This window comes from Ambystoma mexicanum, chromosome 2q (assembly GCF_040938575.1).
Source record: "Ambystoma mexicanum isolate Mex_15411 chromosome 2q, UKY_AmexF1_1, whole genome shotgun sequence".
Taxonomy (NCBI): Eukaryota; Metazoa; Chordata; class Amphibia; order Caudata; family Ambystomatidae; genus Ambystoma; species Ambystoma mexicanum.
Genome location: NC_090924.1, coordinates 351,390,022 through 351,416,357, shown reverse-complemented (window position 1 = coordinate 351,416,357; position 26,336 = coordinate 351,390,022). Strand labels below are relative to the sequence as shown.

Genomic DNA, 26,336 nt, shown 5'->3' with positions numbered 1-26,336 from the left:
GGCAAGAGCGGGGTGTCCAATCCCGCTCCCTGCTGAGGAAGAACACTCTCACCTTGGCAAAGAGGTGGAGAGAGAGGCTAACCAGTTGGTCCTTTCTGGGACTTTTCATGTCCATGCTTAGACTCTATAAACCGGGGAAAGGAGGGCGGTTCTATGTCAAGACGGAGGCGAGCATTAAGCTTCATCTTCTTTATTCTCTACTCTCCAGCAATTTCAACAAATATAACTTTGTAAACTTTCAATTTAAACATTTTTTTTTTAAAAACAAACTTCAAATCCCATCAATCCTGTAGTCCCCTAGCCTCGGGCCATGTGACCTAGTCCTTCCTGTTCCTCTGTCCTTCCTCTTCTTTTCCTGCTCTCCACAAAATAAGTACCTCTTTATCTTAGCTCTGTAATATTCGCTTGACAAAACGTGTTTAATGTCATTAACGTAATTAGAATTGTACACCATGGACAATAATAGAATAAACATGTATAGTAGAGCGCGCGAGAATTAGTGTTTTAGTGTTTAAAAGGGATTTGGAGGCCCCGTGTCATAATGCACGACACCTCAGGAGCCTGCCGTACCCCATAGCAGAGCGCGAGTTCGCAGCCCCAACGCTTGGAAGGGCGGAGTTCTACGCAGGCGAGAAACTTCCCGCGAGCCGAGCAGAAACGGCCACGCGCAGCGAATGCACCAATAGCGAATGCCTCCTACGCAGGGGCGTGTCTTTAGACAGCAGAGACGCTCGATTATAGAGTATTACCAAGGTGCAGCCTGGAGCAAAGTGAATCCGTGGACGCGCCACTACACCTAGACAGGTATTGATTCAGGCACCGGCCAGCACAATGCCGAACTTCGAGTGGAGCGAAGAGGAGCAGGAGGCAGTCTACCAAGAAGACCTAGCCTATATCTTCAAAGAAGTGCTGGGAGATTCACTGACAGAGGCAGTGGCCCAAGGACTGCGACCTTTACAAGAAAGGCTAGATACCATAGAACTATTCCTGAGCCAGAAGGAAGAACGCACCAAGCAGGAAGAAAGCGCGTCCACAAGGGCAACGTTTAATGACCCTAAGGAGTGTAACAGGGCCCAGAAGAGCAAAGACTCTTCTGACCCCTCGGGCCAACCGACAGGGGCGAGTACAGGAGCCCCAGAGGCTACGGACACGTTCTTCAGACTAAAGGAAGCGTTCATGAAAGATTCCCAGGTGCCGAGTCTCCGGACCCCCTACCCAGGGGATGACAATATGGGTTGTACAGAGGAGGAACCCCCAGAAGGCTTCCCAGACGAGGAACCGCCGATTTCCCCCACATCCACTCAAGCGGATGCAGATAACGAAGGGGATGAGGGGTGCCAACCTCCGCCTAAGAAAAGGCAACGAAAACTCCACCACCTAGAAGAGGACGAAACGGCGGACATGTTCCAGCTGGAAGAAATCAGAAATCCGAGATCCTCAGAGTGGGTGCCATCGCCGAGAGTGGCGAATTACATGACGCAGCGATTGAGGAAAGCTCTCGAAAAAGAGGTCAGACAAAGACTGAGGGCTGAATGTCCAAGACCAGACCTGCCGGGCAAAGTCGCGGAAGCCCCGGAATTGCACCCTAAAATGTTGTTGTTCGTCTCCAAATCAAACAGAGACCCGAGGAATGGCATAGACCGCTCCTGGAGAAGCTGCCAAGGAAAACTCCTCGACCTGGCAGGTCCGCTAGCTAAAATAATGGACCTAGCCGAACAAGCCAGAGATACGGGCGAGGAGGTAGACCCAGGAGTGCTAGCGAACTGGGCCCAACGGGCCATATGCATACTAGGAAACGCGAACTGCGTGATTTCATCAGAGGGCAGGAGAGGCCTCCTTTTGAAAATCGACCGGAAACTAGGAGATCTGTCATCATACGAAGCCGGCGAGGCAGGGCAGAGCCTATTGTTCGGAGAGACTTTTGGTAAGGAGATGGGGAGGTTCGTAGGGACCTACACCTCCCTGGAGAAAGGACAGGCTTCGATGAAGAAAATGTTCCCAGGGAGAGTTTTTGGCGGGACCGGTCGCTACAGAGGTCACTCGACCGGTCGATACCAAACATCCAGAAGGCCTCAGTACAACAGAAACCAATACTGGGAATCCAGGCAGCCTGATACCTTCTTTCCCCCAAGAGGCCGCTTCCCTAGAGGAAGACGAAGCAGAGGACAGGGAAGAGGACAAAACAGGTGAGAAATGTTACATATCCACCAGTAGGGGGGAGAACAGCTGTATTCTGGGAAAACTGGCGCTCGCTTTCCAGCGACGCTTGGGTCCTTCAAACAGTGAAAGGCATGTGTATAGAATTCACAGAAACCCCCGTTCAGGACCAAGCGCCACGCCCCGTAGTCACGACGCTGACCGAGAAAGAGCTGCTAGACTCGGAATTGCGAAGCCTAGCAGAGAAACGGGCGATCGAACCATGCATAGCGCCGCCAAGATTTGTGAGCAACATGTTCCTGGTTCACCGAAAAGACAAAGTGAGACCAGTGATAAATCTAAGGCACATGAACAGCTGGGTGACCTACAACCACTTCAAAATGGAAGGAATCCACCAGCTCAGGGATACGCTCAGACAGAACGACTGGCTGGTGAGGATAGACTTGAAAGACGCCTATCTTACGATTCCTGTACAGAAGGATTTCCGTCCATTCCTAGCATTCGACTGGGACGGGCAATTATGGCAGTTCGCAACGATGCCTTTGGGGCTCTCCTCGGCACCGTGGGCATTCACGAAAGTGATGAAGCCGGTAACCGCAGCAATCAGAGGGAAAGGAATTTGCATGATTATATATCTAGACAACATCCTACTGATGGCCGACAGCAGAGAGACTCTAGTCTACCAGACCGACTGGGTAGTACACCTCTTAACTTCGTTAGGTTTCCTAGTGAACTGGGAGAAGTCGGAGATGGTTCCGGCGAGGAGGATAGAATTCCTGGGGTTTATTATAAACACCAGGTCGGTGACACTGGAACTCCCAAACAAAAAGATCAGAGACATAAAGAGAGAAATAAGAGCATGTCTCAGCAAAACGAGCATATCACTCCGCACTATAGCGAGAGTAGTAAGCATACTAGCGGCATCAATACAAGCAATCTTCCCAGGGCCATTACACTACCGAGCCCTTCAGAGGCTGAAGATACGGCATCTTCAGCAAGGCCTACACTACCACCAACTAGTACTCTTAGATCAAGAGTCCAGGACAGAGTTGGAATGGTGGTTAGCGAACATGGAGGCCTGGAGTGGCAGAGCCATCTTCGGCGACCGCCCAGACCTGATAATAGAATCAGATGGCAGCAGAGCAGGCTGGGGAGCCCGGTGTGGGGATCTCCAGACAGGAGGGAGATGGAGCGCATCGGAACTCCAATTACACATAAACTGTCTAGAGTTACTAGCCGGTTGCTTTGCGATCAGGGCATTTACGAAAGGGAAAGTGAACTCCTGTATCCTGCTAAAAATTGACATTTCGGCAGTCAAATACATCAACCATTTAAGAGGGACAAGGTCCAAATTGCTGGCGGAAATAGCCAAGGATTTATGGCATTCCTGCCTAGAATCAGGGATCTCGGTGGTAGCCGAATACTTACCAGGTTCGTTGAATGTAGTAGCGGACTGGAACTCCAGACATCTCTCAGACTCCAGCGACTGGATTCTGGACCGGACGATTGTTCAGAAACTGGAAAAGATCTGGGGCCCAATATACACAGATCTGTTTGCGTCCAGGCTGAACGCTCAGAAAGAGAGGTTCTTCAGTTGGAGATTGGACCCAGCGGCAGCCGGAGTGGACGCTTTCCTACAAGATTGGAGGGAGCACACGCTTTACGCTTTTCCCCCATTCATAATGATGAACCGGTTACTAGCAAAGGTACGCAGAGAGACAGCAGACCTGATAGTGGTAGCTCCGATCTGGAAATCCCAAGTATGTTTCCCAGCACTCATGGTAGATTACCCGAGAATATTGCCCCAAGGAGAACACCTCCTCACGGACCCAGCTGGGTCATCTCACCCTCTGAGAGTGAAGGGGACACTGCCATTCATGGCGTGCAGGATAGCAGGAGACGCTGGAATCTCCCGGGCATTTCGTCACAAGCTGCAAGTGTCATCGCAGAGTCATGGGCTCCATCAACTCGATGGAGCTACGACACAGCTTGGAACAAGTGGTCGACATGGTGCAGAAGGAGAAATATTCATCCCGTTTCTGCCCCTCTAGTTGAGATCTTGAATTTACAGAACAATAGGTGTATACAGATCTGCGATATCAGCACGTCACCTACCCGTGGAAGGAGTACTGGTGGGAGAGAACGTAGCAGTAATTTGGCTACTAAGAGGAATAAGATTCAGGAAACCGCCGCAGCCGAAATATAAATCTTTATGGGACGTAGCAATAGTATTGAAACTATTTGCGGACTGGCCCGACTCAATTATTAATTGCGCGCAGAAAGCCACACAGAGGAGTAGCAATAGCCACCATAGCGCGGTGGGTCAGAAACATTATGAGTTTAGCAGGCGTAGACATGACAAGATTCGGGGCACACTCAGTAAGAGGAGCGATGGCCTCAAAAGCACTAGGACTAGGCGCAACATTACAAGACATCATGAAAGCTGCAGACTGGGCTAGTGATACGACATTCAGAACGTTTTACTACCGACCTATTAATGCAATGGCGGGAGTAGTAGTAAGAAGCTTTGAACAAGCTTAATGCTCGCCTCCGTCTTGACATAGAATGAAGATTCCCCCTGCTAATAGCGCAGGGAGCTCTTGATTCTATTAAAGACAAGGAGGCGAGCATTAAATTCCCATCCCGAATACACAATGAATGCAATGATGAAATACATGTGGTGAAGTACTGTTGATAATTAACATGGCTATTTCTTCCAGAATAGGGTGTGTATTCCCACCCTAAGGTATACCATTTTGTTTCCTATTGACTTTAGGGGATGACCAAAAGAACAGCTGAAAGCCTGAATCAGAGCAGGTCGCCTAGAACAGCTTTGAGAGCTCGTATGTGAGAGATCGAACTGGTACAAAGCAGGAAGTTCAGCACAAGTTCAACAGGTGAATGCACAGTTAAAGAGAAAGGACAAGTTCAAGCAGTCAAAGAAGAGGAAGGACAGAGGAACAGGAAGGACTAGGTCACATGGCCAGAGGCTAGGAGACTACAGGATTGATGGGATTTGAAGTTTGTTTAAAACATTTTTTAAAAAATGTTTAGATTGAAAGTTTACAAAGTTATATTTGTTGAAACTGCTGGAGAGTAGAGAATAAAGAAGATGAAGCTTAATGCTCGTCTCCTTGTCTTTAATAGAATCAAGAGCTCCCTGCGCTGTTAGCAGGGGGAATCTTCATTCTCCCAACCACGCCGGTGAGATGCGCGCTCACACCCAGATTCATATGGAGCCAAGCATCAGTAGGAGCACGTCCAAATTAGTCCTGCATCCCTGGAGGCAGCGACAAAGATGACCCCGAAACTGGGAACTACTAGAATAGCGCATGTTGCAACAACTCATAGATGTAGGATTCTTGCATGAAGCACTATAAGATAAAAGTGACGAAATTAAGTAATATTAACCTGCCCTTTTAAAGAGAGACTCCATGCGCGTGGCAGTTAATGATAAGAAGGACAATATAGACAGGTTTTTTAAAGGTCTATATGTGTACCCACTTAAAGGTCGAGGCAAGAAAGGTCTCCAAATAGAGAGGCGCTCTTTCGGATATTGTGAAATGTCCCCTTCTGCCACCTGGGGCACTGGCAGGCTACCAGCTGCATCTGTGCCAACATGTGTTCATACCAGGCACCAACAAACTGCTACAGATGTGGAATGTCTAATCGGCTGGCAGAAGGGTGCTGAAACACACCAGATTTAGGAGGGACCAGCCAGCAGGGGTGTCCTACGGAGTGAAATACACTTTCGTTTGACAGAATATCCATCGCATTGTATTTCAGTCAAAGAAAATGTGAGTTGCTCACGTAGTTGGTGGTTTTCCAGAAACGTAATTCGATGAATCGGGCCCATGTTTTTTTTTGTTTACTGCTGTGACTCTCTCAAGAAGAGACATTAGGGGGATATTGCAAAATCGGACGCGTCCGCTCAATGACCACCAGAGGGCAGGAGAGCCTCGCTCATGAATTCGCTCGCTGTGCTCTGCATGAAAGATAGGTGTAGCTGCGGCTGGCTGGCCTTGCAACACGCACATTCATTCCCCTCTGTAAGGCGCAGGTCCAGCAGTGCAGTGCACATGCTAGGATACATGGGGCTCTGCCTTTTACAGTCCTAAACTGTGGTAGTAAGTCAAGGTTAGTCTCAAGGGTGGCCGTGGGTGCAACCAAGTCGGTCACAGGCAGGGCTTTAAGTGGAGTAAAAAATCGAGGGTGGGCCATCATCTGGGGCGTGGCTTGTGGGGCGGGGGCATCCCGCCAATGTTGTGTTGGGCCCCGGCAAGCCCCAGCCCACTTAAAGCACTGGTTACAGGGTTTGGTAAGGCTGTGGCTTCCTTACTGTTTTTGTTACTGTCCTATCGCGCCACAGAAGGTGCAAGATCTATTATTTGAGTTAATGGCGGCAAGAACCCGGGTGTTCGTTGTTATTATGACTGCAAACGAGACACCCAAAAAACACGTTCAATGTAGAAATGTCAATACATTAAAATGATCAGAGCCCATTATACAAAAATAGCCGGTTCCAAGGTGCGATTGAAAGCAACTCTGTTTCCATGGAGGGCAGACACTGACCCAGAATCCAACATGCCAACAAATAGATCCAGCGAATACCAGTTGTAACTGGCTTGCTGGAACTTGCAGCAAGATTATAATGAGGACCAGTCTCTCCAGTCGAGGTTCACTTGGAAGCCACGTGCATCTCACTTGCAGGTGGCAATCATATCCCTGGCACCCCCACCGTCCATGAGCAGTGCCATGCACCCTTGCCAAGCCCACACGGCAGCCTTGTGTAGCAAGGGCAGGTCCACCTTTGCGCCATAAGTGGTCATTTCTGAGACACCCTCCTTCAATATGTGCACTCCAATTATTGTCCGCACCTTTTAGTGCTTTGCTAAGGCGAGGCAAACATCTCACTATTTCCACATGGTGCCTACTGGCTCCAACTGATGACATGGGGGCTTTTACACATCTTCTGAAGCACTTCGAAGAAAGTTTTAGTGGTGACTTTTCTCCACCCATGGCCACTGCAACACCTTTGCTCTCCCTGGCAATACATCGGCAGACTGGGCACCAAAGGGGTACTGCCCTACACAAACAGGAGCTGGGGCTGCCGCACCAGCACACCACAAGGGGCTGCTGCTGGACATATACTCAACATAAATTACATTTATTTCACCTCTATTCACATTGTTCATCAATTCTTGAAGCACTTGTACATATTTAATGTCTTGAGCAAATCAAATCATTTTATTCCATCATTTTAACCTTTCAATATAGTTTAGGGTCCAATGGACCCAAAATAAATGGAGATGATTTACACCACTTCCACCACTTGTAATCAGATGGAAATTTCGCCTGACCAAGTGGCGGTCACGGTAATTCGTTTTCCACGGATTTACCACAGAATTACTGCCATACTCGTAATGAGGCTCAGAATCTTCAGAGTTAATATCTAACAGACGTGTATAGAAGGTATTAACTCACAAACTCATGTGTTGGTTTATGTTTAATACAAATCTGCACGGTTCATCTTGATAACACATTATTCCAATTCCTTGAAAAATACACTAAATTACAAAGTAAAACAATGATCAAAACCTCAAAAACATCTGTTGATTTCTGTAATTTACTGTACATTTGTTTTTGTTTTTTGTACATGCCTTGTACTGTTTAGGACACACCCATCACGTAAGCCATTGCACTTGTTGGAGCGCCCCTCGAGTTCTGATCCCTCTTATAGCATGGTCACTGCCAAAACCCCCAAAGTAAAAGTCCACAATGCCTGTACCCCCAAACCCATCTCTTCTTTCGGCAGTTCCTCATTCTCTGAGACATTTTGCTGCTCATGGTGACTACCATCATCCATAAGGCTGTCTGGGGCCGGGGACCACGCTATCTACAATGGGCTCTCACCATATACTCTCCCTCCAGATCTTTACGCTCCTCTGGCGCCAACTCTCTGTGTGTCAAGCTCTTCTCCAAACAGCGAGCTGGTGGCCAATCTCTTTCCTCGGCTGGCTGCCTCCTCTGGAACAGCCTCCCCCTTCCTCTCTGTCTTGAGCCGGATCTCCTCAAATTCTGAAACCTCCTCCTTCCCCATCTATCTCCCCTTGCTAAACCCCACAGTAGCTGGGATTGGTGAGCAGGGCCTTATGTGTCCTGTTCTTCCACCCCCTCCCGATCACCTTCAGCCTCCAACAACTCCCAGCACTTGCCTTTGGACGCCCACTGCCTGTGCTATCTATGAGTAATGCACTTATAGCAGTGGCAGTTGACCACTCTCACCAAGTGATCTCTGCCAGGCACTTATCAGTTGCTAGCACTTTCCTCAGTGGAACTCGTAGCACTCGCCCAACCTCCCTCGTCCCTTCTTTCTCTCTGCACTTTCACGCTCTGAATGTTCACATGGCCTAGTAGGACCGTCTCTTTCTTTCTCTTCATTGTTGTCATATTTGCCTTTCGCTCCCATGCTCCCTCGCCGTTGCCCTGTGGGCACCTTGAAACACAATTTGCTTGATGTATAAGCGGCTTACAAATGCACAATAAATACATTAAATTAAATACTTCAGAGCCTGGGCCCAATCCAGCAGTGATGGCAGAAAGCTACCACATGGATGCCGCCCCCCCTCCTCCAGCCCCCTCTCCTCCACCCCCCCATCGCCGACATCCAAGAGTGCCACTTACTTTCACATTTCATCCCTTGGTGGATGAGTCCATAGAGCAGGGACCCGCAGTGGTCGCAGAACGTGGGGCTGGAATATGTGTGGACTTTGAACTTGTGTTTACTCCGCGGATCCTAAGAGGAGACAAAAACGAAAAAAGCCTCAGAGACACACCTCGGCATAAGAGCTCCACGACTCCATCCTGCTATATACACTGGGAAGCCGACCGGCGCGGATGCCAAACCGACCAACACGCAACCAACAGCAGGCCCAACAATACGTTCACAATACAAAGAGAACACAAAGATTAAAAAATGCACAACTGAATAGATCAAAAAAGGGACTGGACATATAATGGGTTAATAATACAGATGGCACAAATAAATAATTCAAAATATCAAGTACAGAGGCAAGAGTGTGAAATATTAAAATTACGCTATTGGGGCAGTGAGAGGGGATGCTGCGGTGAAACAGTGGTGGGGCTTGCCTGTTACCGCTACATCAACATCCTTTTTAGTTTTGGCTATTAGGTGGCGCTAATGTTGTTTCAGGAATAGTGAAAGCCTCTCCTTGGTCGGGGCGTAGGGTGGGCGGGTGAAAGGTTTGGCGAAGGAAATCAGAAGCCGTCCCCTCTGGTATGGGCTGGGAGAGGGTAAGGTATTTGGCATGCAGCCGCAGGAGTAAAGAGTAGCGATGTGATGATGGGACAGGCGCACCGAGGCAGAGCCTTTCACGGCAGGGGATTAGCCCAGGGATACAGGGCATTTAACGCTTAGTAGTGCATAGGCTTGACACAGCTGTAACACCTTCTGCTGTAGGAGTAAACGGCTCAGGCAACTATCACAACACTATAGGGCCTCAATCCTTGAGGGTCAGCGCGGGTGAATGGCACACCAACGCGGACCCCATTAGCTTTGGGAGAAGATAGGGTCGAGCTCGGCACATGCATTTAAAGGAGATATTTGGCTAAAGGGACAAGTACCGGGATATAGACCTGTTCACATCTGTGTTTTTACTTTGCTACGCATTGTCCTTTATGTATGTAGGATTTGGGCTAACTTTGGGATTGATAAACCGTATAAATATATATACTACTTGGGATTTTGAGATTGTGTTTGGGGATTTGCCACTTTTACGCTACTTGCTCCATGGACTAATGTTCTCACATGGATATGGGAAGCTCCGCTTCTCTGGGATTTGACTTAAGGTTTTACTAAAAGAAAATAGAACCATTCACCAGCAGGAGGGGACGGGAGGCGCTAGGATATTTAGTATTCCACCGAATAGTTTGTCATTCATTCGTCTGAAGAATTGTTTTACACAATGCTAGAAATTGCCAAAATGTACTGGTGGAACCCCCAGGGTTGGACTGGGCCATAAAATTGTCTCGGGCACCAATGAAAAAGTGGCACACAGTTGCCGAATGGCTATTCATTCCGTTTGTGAAACTGTTTGCATAGTACCCATGGAGGAGTTTTTGGAGAAAATATGATGTAAACTGCATTTTGAAGAATATGTATTCAGCAACACTGGTCAAAACTAATAGCCGCATATTGAAATAACTCATCAAACTGGCCCACATTGGCCAAAAAACGGGCCCACACCAGCATTTAGCATTTTTGGTTTGACCATGGGCCTGTTGCCCAATGGGCCTGTCCAAGCCTGGGAACCCCCACCCCTCTATGTGAGCATGTGGGTGGCGTTATCAGGTGGGGAGGGAGTGAAGATTATCAGTGGCGTGGGCAGGACTGAGGGCCAGAGCTAGGTGTTGCATAATGTGGTTGCCCTGAATGATGTTGAAAAGCACGGCTGCTTTGTATAAAAACAAAGTGCATTTTACGAACAAAAGAATGACTACGAATTTGTCAAACATGTCTGTGATATTAATTCAAATGTGCATTGTTTCTGAGCATGCAATGCACGCTTGGTATGATGCCCATTTCATCTGTCAGAATAGTTTCCATGACAGTAAAATATGTGCAAAGCATCAGACATATATACAGCTTTGAATTGTTTCACTTTTTGCGTTTGGGCTCCCCTGGTGAGCAAAGGAAGTCTTTCAGATGCAGTTTAGGAAGTTGTTGGATATCGCTGCTCGCAATGAGACTCCAAAGGCCCAGTGTTCAGGAGACTCCTGGCAGTCAAAGCACAGAGCTTCCTCAACTTTGAAAGGTTTTGACCTAGGATCTACAGAGAACGGCTTTGTGAGGAATTCAACCATCCACACGGTGGGTGTGCGCTTGCCTGGGTTTTTAAAATATTTTTAAAAGAATTTGAATGGTGGTAGTTGTACATCTGGAAAATGAGTGGTGTTTGTCCGCACACATTTTCCTACCTATGCTCACTGCACGAAATACACATAGACCTGAGTAATCTGGGTGGACCTTTTTAGATGGGATATGACAGCCAAGAGTAGACCAAGGCATCTCAGAAGGGGGAGGGCAAATCCTTCCTCCTGCCATGGCCCGCCTAATTAACTAACAAAGGCTCAATGGATCCACCCTGTCTTTTATGAGATCTGGTGGTGGCAGCTTCGTATACTAATCAGAGTTAAATCAAACAGACTCATGTGGGGCCTGGTTGAGGGACTAACAAAGGAGACAGGGAACCCCAGCAACCTTTGAAATGCACTGTGTCAACCTGAAGCTGGCTCCTGCCTCTCAGTATCAAGGGCAGTGAACTGTCATGTCCGGGAATGCATGTTTAGAGTAGTCACCCCGGGGGGTATGGGACCCCATTCAGAAGGCATGAGTATGTGGATTGATGGAGAAAGAAACTCTGTTCTCGCCTCAGCTTCAAGGGAGACCTTGCGCTTTAATCAGGAACCACAGAGAGCTTCATTAACTAGAGAAAACCTTTGAACCACAACAGAGAGGAAGATGAGTGGGACTTAGTATTAAATGTATTCACCCCTTTAGCTTTTCTGTTTCAAAGCACTCTGGGTAGGACTTCAGGCATACAGGCGATTGTTGGTGGAGACCGAGGATTGGTTCATTAAGGTAGGTTTAGCCTACACCAATCACTGTGGCCCATTTGGAATTAAAAAAAGAGGGCCAAGCTCTCTTTTGGTCAGATCATCTGAAGACTTTGTAAGGAGTAGCAAGAAGACCTCAGCATTGGACCCTGGCTGAAGGTATAGCCTGCCTTACCTCCAGTGAAGGAAGACCAGGATTTCCAAGAGGGAAGCAAGATCCCTACCCTAAACATCTCCCATGGAACAGAGGGAGATACTAAATCCAGAGAACTCTCCAGCAGCTCTAGAACTGGTACTCAGCCAGCACACAGCATGCCCTGCTAGGCTATACAAGCAAGCTTCCGAGGTTGGAAGTGTGAGGAATTCGACCATGCGCACAGGGATTGTGTGCTCGGCAAGGGTATTTTTGGATTTTTAAAATGAAAATGAATGATAGGAGATCAGCCTTTGAAAATGTGTGGGGCCATTTTGCACACATTTTCACTGCTCACCGCACGACAAACAAATAATCACGTATACTCTGGGAAGACGCAGCCTACAGACACTGTGCTCCCCTGCCATGTTCAGCTGGATTGTGACAGCCACAGGTACATCAAAAGCATCTCAGACGGGGAAAGTGACACCTTCCTCCAGCCATTGCCAGCCTAATTAGAATATCAAAGGCTCCATTGAGCTGCCTCCCTATTGTCGAATCCACTGGTGGCAGTGCATACTAATAAGAGTTAGTTTGAACAGTCCTGCAACAGGTTTAGTCGCAGAATGGACAAGAGGAAGGCAGAACTAACAGCTCTTGATATGCAATGTGTCAACTTGAAGTTAGCTCCCAACCAGGGCAGTGAATGGCATGTCTGGGTCCACTATTTACCATAGGCAACCCCTGCAGACGGAACCCCTTTTTCAGAGGGAAGAAGTATGCGATTCAAGGGAGACAGGAAGTCTGCTCTCATCACAAACTTCAAGGAAGACCTGCGCTTTGATCAAGATTCACAGAGGGCTCAGTTAACAATAGAGACACTTTGATCTACAACAGACAGGAAGATGGGTGGGATCTAGGAGTACATGTTGTCACCCCCTACCTTTCCTGTTGCAAAGCACTCTGGTCCTGACCTGACACATAAGAGAAGATTGTTGGTGGGGACCCAGGATTGATTCCTTAAGGTAGGCTTGGGTAGGTAGACCAATCACTGGGGCCAATTTGGCTTTACAAGAGGGCTGAGCCCCTCACTTAGCAGATCATCCAACGACTTCGAAAGGAGTAAGAAGAAGGTCTCATTTTGACCCTGGCTGAAGGTACAGTCTGCCTTACAGCTTCCGCAGTGAAGGAAGGCCAGGATTTTCAAGAGGAAATCAAGATCCCTCCCCTAAACATCTCCCAGGGAGCTGAGGGAGATACCGGACTTTGAGGATCCATACAACAGCCCCAGAACTGGTACCCAGCCAGCACAAATTGTGCCCTGCTAGTTTCTGCCATCAAGCTTCCTAGGTGGGAAGTGCTAGAGAGTCTCTGTACAAAGGAAAAGTCTGTTGCCTGCAAACACTCTCCTCAGTTTTGAGCCATCCACCTTAAAGGACGACACAAGCTCTGCAAAGAAGCTAAGAGGAGTGCCAAAACAAGCATCAACCAGTGTCCATCTTTTAAGGGCATTTTCGAGGCAGTCGAGCCCTCGAATTTGACCCGCTGTGCTCATGCTGCAGTCACTAAAGCCATCTGAGATGCCTTGACCGGCATTCCGGATCCGCCAACCAGCACAGAGACAACGATTTTTGACCCTGAGCCACCTTGTAGGCCAGCCTGCAGCCGTCCATCCAGCCTCGCTTGCTGAACTGCCTACCACCTGATACCCGCAGCTGTCTCTCATCTTGAACTCTTATGCTGGATCTTCAAAGCATCCTGAAACCAACTCGAGCCAGAGAGTCTCTGAACCAAAAAAGGACAAGGCAGTTGCGTGCAACACTCTCTTCAGTTTTTGGTCTGTCCACCTTAAAGGACGACACAAGCCCAGTGAAGAGGCTAGGAGGAGTACATCGACAAGCTTCCATAGACGTCCGCCTTAAAGAAAATTTATGAGTCAGTCAAACCCCTTGAGCTGCAACCGACTGCACCGCTGACTGTTAGACCACTGTCGCTAACGCCGTCTGAGATGTCTTGACCAGTGCTTCAGAGCCACCAACCAGCTCTGAGACAATGGTTCCTGACCCTGAGCTGCCATGTAGGCCAGCCTGCAGCTAACTGTCCAGCCTCACTCGCCGAACTGCCTTCCGCCTAATACCGGCAGCTGTCTCCCGTCTTGAACTCTGTTGCAGAAGCTGTAAAGCATCCTCAAATGGACTCGACCCTGTCGAGCACCAATAACTTCTACAAGCACAAGGTACATTGTGGTTCTGTCCTCCTGGTCTTTCTCTGAGTGACATCTTATGACCCATTGCTCCCTTTGTGTTGAAACAAGTTTACTTGAACTATTGTGATTAATTACTTTACCAACTACCCTCCTGTCAGTATTCAGAGTATATCCGTTTTCCTTCTTGAAACCGACTGTCCTTTGCATTCCTTTTACAGGATGGGTTGCTGTGATGCTGGAAATGCATCAGAGGGACAGGGCCTCTGAACCCTTGTCCTTTACTGCTTTTTTATCGTGTGTTCTGTCGTGTTTTCTGCCCAGGAGTCCATGTGGGACTCCTGGCAGTGCAGCTCTCTCTTTTGGTTTGGTGAACAGACCCAGGGGATACCCTTATGGCACCAATGGGTAGGGGTACAACCCTGTGCCCCTAGTGTATGTTTTTGGGCACCTGTGGGTGGCCCACAGAGCAGGGTATGGGCTGGTGGCAGCTCCATGCTGAATTTGACAGGTGCTCTGGGTGTCCTCCATTTTGGGATACCCAGGCCCTGCCATTGGGATCAGTTGATTCCTGATAGGAAACAAGATGGCCCCTGTGGCCTCTTGCTTTCTATTGCCTGTTACCTTGTTTTCCCAAGGTCCTGGGAAGCCCTGACTCTGTCCCTTCCCCTGACTGGCTGTTGGGTGGAAGTTCCATATATGGTGTTGTTGTGAAGGCCCAGCTAGACTGACTGGAGCCTTCCCAGTGACTGTATGTTGTGGGTACCTCCTGTGGGTGGGACCTGGGTGAATGGAGTGTGTGACCAATATACACTCCTTGTTGTGGTTGTCTGGTTTCTGGCATGAGAGACTAAGACTGAGACAGCCCTGCCCGAAACTGGCCTGAATGCAGTGTGTAGTGTTGAATGGCTGGGTACTTGTCCCAATCCACATTCCTTGTTGTGAGTGTCTGAAAGGGAGGAGTGTGGCCTGAATGCACTGTGTGCCTGATTGGCTGACTGACTGCATGAATGCCCTTTTGTATGATTGGCTGCTGAGTGTGTGCCAGCAGTGTGGATGAGAGACAGAAAAGTATATCTGGGGACCTCTCACCACTGGTAATTGTTCAGAAGCGTTCAGAATCTAAGTCTCCACTCTAAGAGTAACTGGAACTGCTGATCCTCGACGCCCAGCTGGAAGAAGAAGACTTGCTGTTGCACTTGCTTCGACCGAAATGAAAGCTGCCGAATTCGTCGAGGACTGACCCGAGAGAGGACCTGGTAAGGCACCCTCTTCCCGTGCTCTGAGGGATCATCGAGCACCGCTACATCTTCGCCGAAGCGCCCTGGAAGTCAGACCCTCGAAAGGCTGCCGACCCGAGACGGGACCGCCGAGGAGATTGAAGTGAAGCACCCGGACATCGCCGCCATCGAAGTCCATTGCCGTCGACCAGGGTCCGCCGGTCTGTGTAACCGCTGGAGGCCCGTCGAAGTTGTGTTGCCCAGCCGTGGGAACCACTTGACGCCGTGCCGCCGACGACCGGAGCCGTCCGCTCCTTGCCTAAGAACATTTGAATCGAAGGACTCCCTCGTCCGCACTGTCGACCGCTTTATCCTGCCGGAGAAAGTCGAGGACGACCAACGCGCCGACGAGAAACCTGCCGGTGGGTTTCCCGCCACCCGAAGACCACAAAGACTCGAACGACTCAACGCCCTTGCTGGGCCCCCGTCTTCACAATCTTTGCAGTCCAGGACAATTGTCATCGAGGTGCCCCGCACGCCTCTGCCTTGCAGGACGCCAACGCTCCGTCGTCGACGAGCACCGCTTGGATTGAAGCTGCCGCCTCATCGACGCCGTTCTACCCTGTTTGTTGTCGGACGTTCGACGCCCCGTGTCTCCCGCTTCAAAGGGAAGGCATTCAAGAAGGGCCGTCGATTCCCCGACGCCGAACGCCGAGTTCCTCGACGGACGTTCGACGCCCCGTGTCTCCCGCTTGAAAGGGAAGGCATTCAAGAAGGGCTGTCGATTCCACGCCGCCGAACGCCAAGTTCCTCGACGCTTCTCGATGCCTCTCGACGATCCGTGACTCCCGCTTGAAAGGGGGTCGCTCAAGAAGGATCCGTCGACGCCTCTTCGAAGAACTCGACTCCACCAGGTACATTGGGGGGGTAAAAACATTATAGGAGGGAATAAGACTTGCAGAACAATATATGGACTGGGCTTGTGCTATATCTTTATTTTACAGGTTGCCCAGGTGGGGGGATCTCCACACAGAACGGTGTCTAGTGGTAGGGGCCAATATTCTGCCTATTGCTCAACCATCTTATTTTCTCTCCTCTCTCTATTGCTGGTTTCACTCTATTGATCTGTGTGACATTGTTACAGTATTGTCGATGCACTTTAATGAGATCTAATACAAAGGGTGGTACCACTGTAGAGTTGTATATATTTTCCATTGTTGATTTTCCTAAGTACAAAGTGAGTTATTATGATAAGTGTACATAACCTTGAATATTGATTATATAAAGACTGTGTTCTAACCAATACAGTGTGTGGACATTCCTTTGTGGGGGCTTGGGGACTACACTGTACTTAAGAACCAGCCTGCATCACCTCCTGAGAAGCTAGGCCTTGATTGCTCGACCATAGCTACCGAATACAGAATCTAGGCTGGGGTCCTCTGTGCCTCCCCTCTACCATATAGAGAGCAGAAGTACAGACCACCTCCTACTAGTCTTTACAGTTGCATTTTGTAGTGTGCTAGAACTGTCTATTGTGATAATAATAAAGTAGATATTTGTATACAACCTTGTCTAGACAGTCCCTTTCATCATTGGGTAATAATTGTATTTTCGCTGTGTTGCAACTAAACAACGATCTACAACCTTCTGGAGATAAGCCTGCTGTTCCATCCACAGTCCCAAAATTGGACAAGGAGGTTTATAATTTGCTTGTGTCTCCAATCTGTTCGGATCCCTTCTGGTGTACTAGAGGTGTGGGGCCGATCGATGGTTTAGAAACTTATATTCATTCCTGAACCACTGGTGAACCAGACGTTGATTTCTCACAGGCACTCTGGCAATTTTTGCCAGAGAAGATCTCTGTCTTGTTGCAGCCCACTTCCTTCTCTGGTTTAATAATAAGCCAAATCCCAAATCTGGTCAATACACTTTAGCTCACTTTCAAAATGCGGGGTCCCTTGTATGTTTTCTTCCTCTTTATTTGATAAGCACATCATCTGTATTTAAAGCATGCTAGGAAGTAAAAAAAACTAACAGGAAAAGAGGAGTCTGATGTTCAACAGCCGTTTTGATGCGGGAAGCCAGCACTATCCAAAGTGGCAGTCATGGCAGATGCAGAGTTCTAGGTTGCCACATGTAAGCGCTGCACTTCTGAATCACACTTTCCACACTGCAGGCTTGTGTGAGTCGCAGCCTAGAGGAAAAGAAAGAAGATGCGCCTACATTCCTGGCTGCTCCTAAGGAAATGCATGCATCATCTCTGGTCTACACCATAATCCCAGGACAAGCATTATCCATTGGCGACATGGAAGCGGGACATGGAGGACCGCTGCCACTTTGCCTGCAGAATACATGGATTTTGGGGCTGCAGACAATGTCCCCCCAAGGGATCTATGTGCTTCCCCAAAGTAATCTTCACAATGTTCAGATCATTCTATTGTTTGAGAAGTCAAACAATGGAATTATCTGAACAATATAGATCAGGAAGAAATGATATTTCTTAAGAACAACTATTCTACTACTCCCATTCTATATTTTGTTCCTGAAATACACAAGAGCACCAGCACTCCGCCAGGAAGACCGATTGTATCCTCCAAGGGATCTCTCCTGGAGAAAACCTCCAAATACATCAACCTCTTTTTTCAACCGTTTGTCAAAGATCTCAGTTCATACATTACATCATAGACACTTGAGACCTACTTGACAAAATTAAAAGTTTTACGTGGGAAAACGTCCCTCTATACCAGCATCATACATCAAAAAGGTTTAAAAGCATGCAAATACTTTCTCGATATGAAATCCATCAGCTACAAACAGCATAATGAGATGATTCTCAGCATGCTCAATGTATGTGTGGAACATAATATCTTTCTATTTGAGGACAAGATTTACAGACAGAAATGTGGCACAGCCATGGGCTCGTGTGTAGCACCCACCTATGCAAATCTCTACATGGGATGGTGGGAGTTGACTGGGCCGCACAAATCATATGTTGGTACTGTTTTATTGATGATCTCTTTATTATTTAGAAGGGGACATCAGAGCCACTTGATGAGTACATTCACAAACTCAATCACAACTCACTGAATCTTCACCTCACTATGACAAGTAGCAAAAATAATTAATCTTTCTTAATGTAGTGTTGTTCCCAGATTAAAGGAGTCCTACAAAGCAAACTATTCAGGAAACTACAGCTTCTAATTCCCTACGACATGCAAATAGCCACCACCTGAAAAATCTTATCAAAAGTATACCCTATGGTGACCATCTTAGGTCTAAGAGGAATTGCTCTAAAGAAGAGGACTTTCAGAAAGAATCCAAGAAGATCTACACGTGATTCAAAGGTCGTGGGTATACTACTAAATATATAGGACTGGCAATGCAAGAAACACAGAAGGTGGAGAGAAAGCAGCTATTTGTCAATAAAAAGAAAAACAGAGAGAAAGAAAAAGATCTAATAAGATTTATTACACCTTTTTTTCCAAAAGAGCAAGAGACATCAAATTCATTCTTGGGAAGCACTGGCATTTACTACGATCAAATGATGATTTGGAAACCTGTATAGGGAATCCACCTAAGATGACATTCTCTAGAGCCAAATCTATTAAAGAACATATAGCACCCAGTGACTCATACAGGATGAACAAAAGCACCTGGCTAAGCACAAAAAAATTGATTTTACAAATGCAATAAATGCTAAATATGTGTATTAGCGGGAATTGGAGAGACAATCCAATATGGCAAAGATAATCAATGGTTCATCAACCAACATATCACGTGCACTACAAGATTTGTAGTGCATAGTATGACTTGTCAATGTGGTATGATGTACATTGGCTCCACGGAATGCCCTTTGAAGGTTAGGGTTCTGCAACAGTACAGAGCCATCAACAATAAAGATACAAGCTACCCACTGGCAGTACACTTTGAGAAGCACAATAGCAATTCTGCTCTATTGAGGTTTACAGCACTTGCCCACATCCCAGAACACAGGAGAGAGGGCAACAGAGGAAGACGCTTGAGACAGCTTTAATCCAAACCTAATCAACAAATCATCATATCATGTTGACAACCACAATATTTTAACTTTGGTGCCGGATTGATGCTATATCAGTTGCTTACAATCCTAGGATCCCCTCTCTACTTGTAATCAACATGTATTTATTCCTATTGTGCCCACTGGGGCGTCATATTGAAGATACCATCTGTTGTGAAACAATTATGGTTCTATCATTTTCCTCTCCTTCCCCGACCATCCAAGACCTATGTCTTAGCACTCCTAATTGTCACTAATATGCGGCATGGCCTTCCACTTCTTTTGCCTCTACCACAGTCCTGGTTTTTAACCACCCTTATCTTATCTGCACTTGTGCTTACCCTTATTTTATCTGCACCTGTACATAAATAGATGAATATTAAGTCTAGTTTAATCTAAAATAACTTCAGGCTTATCTACAACCAGAATTTAATTGGTATAATCTATTCGACCTCCCACCGCCAATGTGCCACTGAGCGCCATACTAAACAGATTCTTACAGAATCATGCTATAGTTTACTATAAGAGCACTACTCTCCAAAATGGCATCCTTTATCGTGTCTAATACAGAGTCACGGACAGACGGCGAGGTGACCGTTCTGTAACAATAGAGAGGAGGTTGGTCAAGACAATCCCTATATGTCTTATAATCACTTGCATGAACGAATGATAGCGAATGCACCTGACGAAGTCCCGGCTTTGAGGACGGAATGCGTGGTGAGCATGGAGTGAATACTGTAGGACTTTCAGTTTCCTCAGTAAGTCCTTGTCTGCTTCAATGATTATATTCTGACATTTACACACTGGTGTTATAATAAACTGCACAAGTGTTTTTTACAGCACAGACCGAATGCCCTGGTTATTTTGTAGTTTGTTGAAATACTGAAATGCCATTTAATTGCCTTGACAATCTCAGTTTCAGCAATCACGCCTTTTGTTTGTTTACATAAGTGGTTTGCTTCTATAACCCCCCAGGTGCACCCACTGTTGTGAATAGATGTATTTATGTAGTTATAGGTAAGTTGCTCAACTCATAGAAACAACACTTTTTGCGCGACTTATAACTTTGCCTCCCCCGGGCGAATCCTCACCAAACTTTGCAGAAAAATATATGGCCCCCTCGGAATAACTGGTGCGGTTTTGTCCAGGGGTGACAACGTTATAGGGGGTCCCAACATTTGTGGAAATCCTCAGAGGTGCAATCGAAAAGAAAATGTTACTTGCACCTACAGCCGAAACCGCTGGATGGATTTTCACCAAATTTGCACCAGGCGTGGCGACGGTCCCGAAAGCCTGCTTTTGTAAATGTGGTGTAATTCCATCCACTAGCTTTTTTTAAGTGGCCAAAAAGTAGGCAAAAAAAAATGTGTGATATTTAGGTCCGGTTCGCTGACTCATTTCCTGATTTGGAGTCAGCGGATGCTCTGGACCAATCGGAGAGCAGCACGATATCCGCGGACATTAAACACGCCCATTGATTGGATGTTCAAAAACGTGAGGTGCGTCATATTTTTTAAACAGTCCGCATATTGGATCCATGGATAGCCGCCCATGTCCACGGATAGCGCAGTGAGGAAAGGGTTTGGAAATCATATTTTGGGTTATTTTGAGCTGATAGAGGGCCTGGAAAGGGCAGGGGAGTGCAAAAAAGTTGATAAGGAGCTGTTTTTATAGTTGAAAAGAAGGTGTGCCGGTGCTACCTAGTCTGCGGTCACTTCTACTGTTCACGGACAGCGCAGTGACACAAAAGTTAGGAAATCATATTTGGGTTCATTTAGTGACCGAAAGGGTGGAGGAGTGGAATAAATTTGATAGGTAGCTGTTTTTATAGGTGAATAAAACCACTGCAGGTGCTGCCATGTCCACGGACACTGCGGTATTCCACGGACCTGCATGCGACATCCGGGTATTTTAAGGGGCATTAGGCAATACGGTTTTGTGGGTCTGGAGGAGGAGTTGAAGTGTACAGAAGTACAAGGTAGGAAGTGTTTTCTTTGTTGTGTGTATTGACGATGGCTATGGCTGTGGCTGGGAAGAAGCAGAGTGTGTGGATGGTGGGAGATTCCTGCATCCATTCATCAAAGGTTTATAGTGAATCTCGTGGCAACTCTGCTACAATTGGATTGGATGAAGTGGAAGTTTCGTGGCATGCAGATTGTGGGGTGAACTGGGTAATCTTATTACCATTCTGTGAGAGGACGGCTCACTTTAAACCTCCAGATAGTATTGTTGTGCATTGTGGAGCCAATAGTTTGGGCTATGTGACGCCTGATCTTTGCAGGTTGCACTGAAGGATATGTTGAGAAGCCTAACAGAACTGTTTCCAGGTGTGAATATACATTTTTCTGAAATCAATCGAAGACAAATATGGAAAGGTCCAAATGTGTTTGTCCTCAGATGGAAGAAGGTAGACAGCTTGTGAATGGAGGTGTGTATCTGCTTTTTTATTTGCTTCAGGAAAGGTATCTTTTCACAGCAAAAATATCAACTTGGATGATGAAAATAATTTGAGGAGATGGAGTGAATTTGACTGATATTGGATATCAGATTTTCTTTTCAATAGCCAAAATGCATGGACATTTTTTTTTGAACTTGTGAAATATGTTGTGAACTATTTTTTAGTAGTTGTAGTAAATAAAAAACAAAAGCAGTTTTTGTGACAGTTGGAAAAAATAAATAGGTTCAGTAGAACATTTGTTAGTTCAGTATATAAACCCTGCCCCCAAATACAAAAAAGCCACCATTCTTGAAAAACAATTTAAATGATTTTATATCCCCCACTTCACTCTTGGAATTTTCCAGGTTTCAATGGACTACCCTACTGTCCTCAGACCATACAGGCTGCAAAAAGCCCTGTGCTTTTTTTTCAACTTTTTTTTTACTGTGAAAGGTGGCCCCTAAAATAACCTTTTTTTGTGTTTCTGGCTTATATATTTTTTGGGGGATTGTTTTGTTTTGTTGGTAGGATAGGTGAATAGGTAAGGTGGGAGAGTGAAGGTATGGATGGAGCATCAACAAGAGATATGGAGGGGCAGGTGGACGGGGAAGTTTTTGAGCTGGGCTTAAATGTAGGTAGGGCATTTCTCGTGCTCCTTGACCGAACCCTTGAAAGTACTTTAAAACTGCTGCACCCTGCAGAGCGGTGTGTTGCAGTACATGCAGGGGACTATGACCATTGAGAGGTAAGGATCGACAGCCTCCTGTATGGCCTGTGAGGCAGCTGGCGGAATCCTCTGCCCCACACGAGTACGCTGTGTGGTGGCAGGAGCGGTTGAGGAATATGAGATAGAGGACATTAACCTGATTTTCCCTGATAAAGGAGCAACGTTTCTCAGAGCACATGGGTGATTCGATGTGATGTGGTGGTGCATGGAGGTAGTCCCGAAGGAATACTGCTTGGGTTGTCTATGACTGAGTATGACCCCACACTTAATGCATTCAACACGGGCAGCAAGAGCCATTGGGATCCCCCTACAATCTTAAAGAACCACCACACTCTTGACTGTCTCGTTATCCTCCTGTGCCTCACTTTTAGAAAGAGTACTTCCGTTATAATTTCTGAAACGGTTGTATGGGTGGATCACAGCCTTTGTCCGCGAACAGCGCCGTAAGGAAAAGAAGTCTGAAAAATATATTTGGGCTTATTTTGTGGACAAAAGAGGGTCTGGAAAGTGTGGGTAAGTGGAAAAAGTGAATCTAGCGCTCTTTTTATAAGTGAAAAAAGGTATGTAGGTGATGGTGTGTGTTATACATTTTTGTGTCCGTAGATGTTATAGGGATGGGGTGGGTGGGTTCTGGGTGAGTGTTGTTATTTGAATGTGTATTGTATATACTTGTTATATGGTTTAATTCTATTGTGGTGGTTGTGGCCAGTGGCCAGATTCTTGGGGGCACGGCCTATGTTTTTGAGCGCCTCCATGATACCTTTGACATTACAGACTAGGCACTGGGCTGGCTGACCTCTTTCCCGAGTAACTGCCCTTTCCAGTTGCAACTGGGCCGTTTGTACCCCACCAACTCACTTTCTACCTGCAGCATCTCCCAGGGTTCAATCATATTGTTGTGGCTATTTACTATGTATCTCGCGCTTCTTGCTCACCTCATCGCCCCTTCTCTTCTAATTTCCAGTGTTATGGTGATGATACACAGCTTTGCTTAAAACTTCCCCCTACTACTTTCTTATCTGCCTCCGTTATCCCTGATTGTCTTACCACCCTCTAGGCATGGTGTGCGGCTAACGATCTTTGTGTGAAAGCCAATAAGATGGAGATTTTCCTTATTGGGACACCTGTGCCCTGTTTACTTCCTAGTTCTGGCTGCTGTCCTTGGGGTCGTTATCCTTGCCATCCTGTGAGGCCAAAACAAAAACGTTGGGGTTATTTTTATCTGCTCTCTTTCCTTGACTTTTGAGCTTCATGACTTTACAGGAATTCCACGTTTCCTTACATTACCACAAAAGCTGAATGTTTTGAGAGCACTAGCCTTCTGTACGCTTCACTACTGCAACAGCCTCTCGTAAACCTCCCCCTTTGTTTCAAAAGGCCCCTTTAGCTAATCCAGTATATGGCTACAAAAGTTATGCTTGGCCTGCAGGCTAGGGATCGTATCTCGGCAGCCATAGAATTTTACAGTGGCTTCTTGTGGCTGTAAGGATAACATTTAAGACCTTCTGCATCATCCACAAGGTTATCTGGGGCCTGAGACCACGCATTTTCAACTCTCTGTCTCTTAATACTCCTCTGCTAGAGGCTGGTGTTTATTTAATTCCAATCGTCTGCTGTGAACCTCTTTTCCAAACAGAGAGGGGGGAGTAGATCTCTCTGTTTAGCTGGGGCCTTTCTTTGGAACAGTGTCTGTGCCCGTTTTAGACTTTGAGCTGGACTTCCTTAAGTTATGGAAACTTTTTAAAACTCTGCTTTTGTCTTCCTGTTTCACACTCTCGTTTCTCTGCTAACTGATCCCACTGCCACTGAGAGTAGTGGCCGGGTGCCTAATTAACTTCACTGGTTCCTGGCACTATACCTAGTTGACACCAGTACCCCCCCGCCTTCTTCACTGCCCTTGCAGACCTACTGCCTGGCGTCTGTGCCCCCCACCCATGGGACTCTTCCACCCCAGCACTTAGGCAGTGGCCTTCTACATTGGCATCCATTGGCTCTTACTGCCCGGTCTCCCATCAGCACTTGCCCATCCCTACTCCCCCTTTCATTAATACACTTCTCTTATTGCACAATGCATATGTGCAGTTATCGTAGTACTGTGTACAATTATTTTCTATTAAGTAAATGAAATGGAGATGGAAAATATTTGTAGAACACTGTTAAGTGGCAGTTCGCGTGTGGAAGTTGAACATGATGCTAGGGTTACATGTAGAGTTTTTGGAAGTAATTGCTGGCTGGATGTGCGACTGTTTGAACACAGCCAATGAGGGAGCGTAGCAAAAATAAACGTGAAAAGGGTAGAAGGGGTGTCTTGTGCGATGGTGTGCACATGTTATCTGGGTGTTTTAATGATGCCTGGTCTGGAAAGGGGACTGCGCAGACCGCGGATAGTTATAAAGGTCCATGGGTTATAGTCGTTATTGTATGCTAGAGAAAAGTATTTGTGACAGAAAATTGTTTCAGTAGTTTTTTCTTTTTCTCTACTATACAAATGTCCATTCTTACCATTAGCATGGTGCAAAATGCTAACGGAAATGTTAGAGAATCTTATTAGAGTCTAAGTACTTTATTCAAAAATATAAAGTAGATGGAATCCATGAGATATTTTTTTCTTCTATTTTTAACTGTGAAAGGTGGCTCCAAATGGAACCTTTTTTTGTGTTTTTTTTGTGATTGCTTTCTTTCTTTGCAGGAGAGGTCGGGAAGGAGGAAAATGAGGGAAGGGGCCCCAACCTAAGATACGACGGGGCAGGTGGACGGGGAAGATTTTGGATGTGCCTTAAATCTAAGGTAAGGGGAAGGGTTTTTTCATTCCCGTTGATTGCAGCCTCGAAAGCACTTCGAAACTGCTCCGGCCTGCAGAGTGGTGTGTTGCAGTATATATAAAGTACTGTTGTTTTCAAGAGACATCGATCAACTGCCTCTTTTATGGCTTGCAAGGTAGCAGGTGGGATCTTCTGCCCCACATGAGTAGGCTGTGTGGTTAAAGTATTGGTTGAGGAAGATGGGGTAGAGGAAGACAGCCTACTGCTTCCTGAAAAAGGAACAGCCTTTCTCAGAGCCTCCCAGTGGTTGGATTTGGTGTGGCGGAGCATGGAGGTTGTCCCGAAGGAGTACTGCCCAGGTTGTCCATGGCTGAGTACAACATTGCACTCAGTGCATTTCACCTTGGCAAGCTGACCTTTTGGTACACCCCCAATGGTGGTAAAGAACCGCCACAACCCATGATTCTCTCTGGGTGCTGGAGGTAGGCATTTCCTCTGTCTCATCTTCCTGGTCCTCCTGATTGTTGTCTGCATCATTGTGCTTTTTGCGTTGTGTAGGCCTTCCAGCTGGTGGTGTTTGTGGTGGTGGTGGCTCCTGGGGAGGAGGGATGGCCATGGATGATGCCATTATTGTAGGTAAATAGCAGTTGTGGTAATATAAGCATGTGCTCTGTCCTGGGTTTCAGATGGAAAATCAATAAGAATAGGTCTAGAAGCTGTGCAAGGGTAAACCTTCAACTTGAAACTTCCTAGATCGGCTGAAAATCGAGTTTCAAACTGTTTGCGGAGCACAGACCTATTCGCAAAGCGCAGATGCGTTTGTGAACACGTGATCACGGCACGCGTGGGTACGTGCCAGTGACATTGTCCGGAAAGTTTGTGATGACGTCAGAGGTTCTCAGACGTCGACAAACTAAAACCTGGTGTCAAAAGTTGTGGAAAGTTCATACAAATGTTTAAAATGTTGCTAGGAGGTGGAGAAGGCACAGTTTTTAGATAAAACTTCCTAGATCGGGCAAATGACC

General features: G+C 46.8%; 1 protein-coding gene across 1 annotated transcript in view; it reads right to left on the bottom strand.

The window, feature by feature from the left end:
- The window catches only part of PRKCB (protein kinase C beta), a 1,331,636-nt gene that overhangs the window by 625,316 nt on the left and 679,984 nt on the right, over positions 1 to 26,336 (bottom strand). The window contains exon 4 of the mRNA XM_069647368.1: positions 8,842 to 8,953. Coding sequence (XP_069503469.1) covers positions 8,842 to 8,953 — 112 coding nt within the window. The remainder of the gene's footprint in view (positions 1 to 8,841; positions 8,954 to 26,336) is intronic.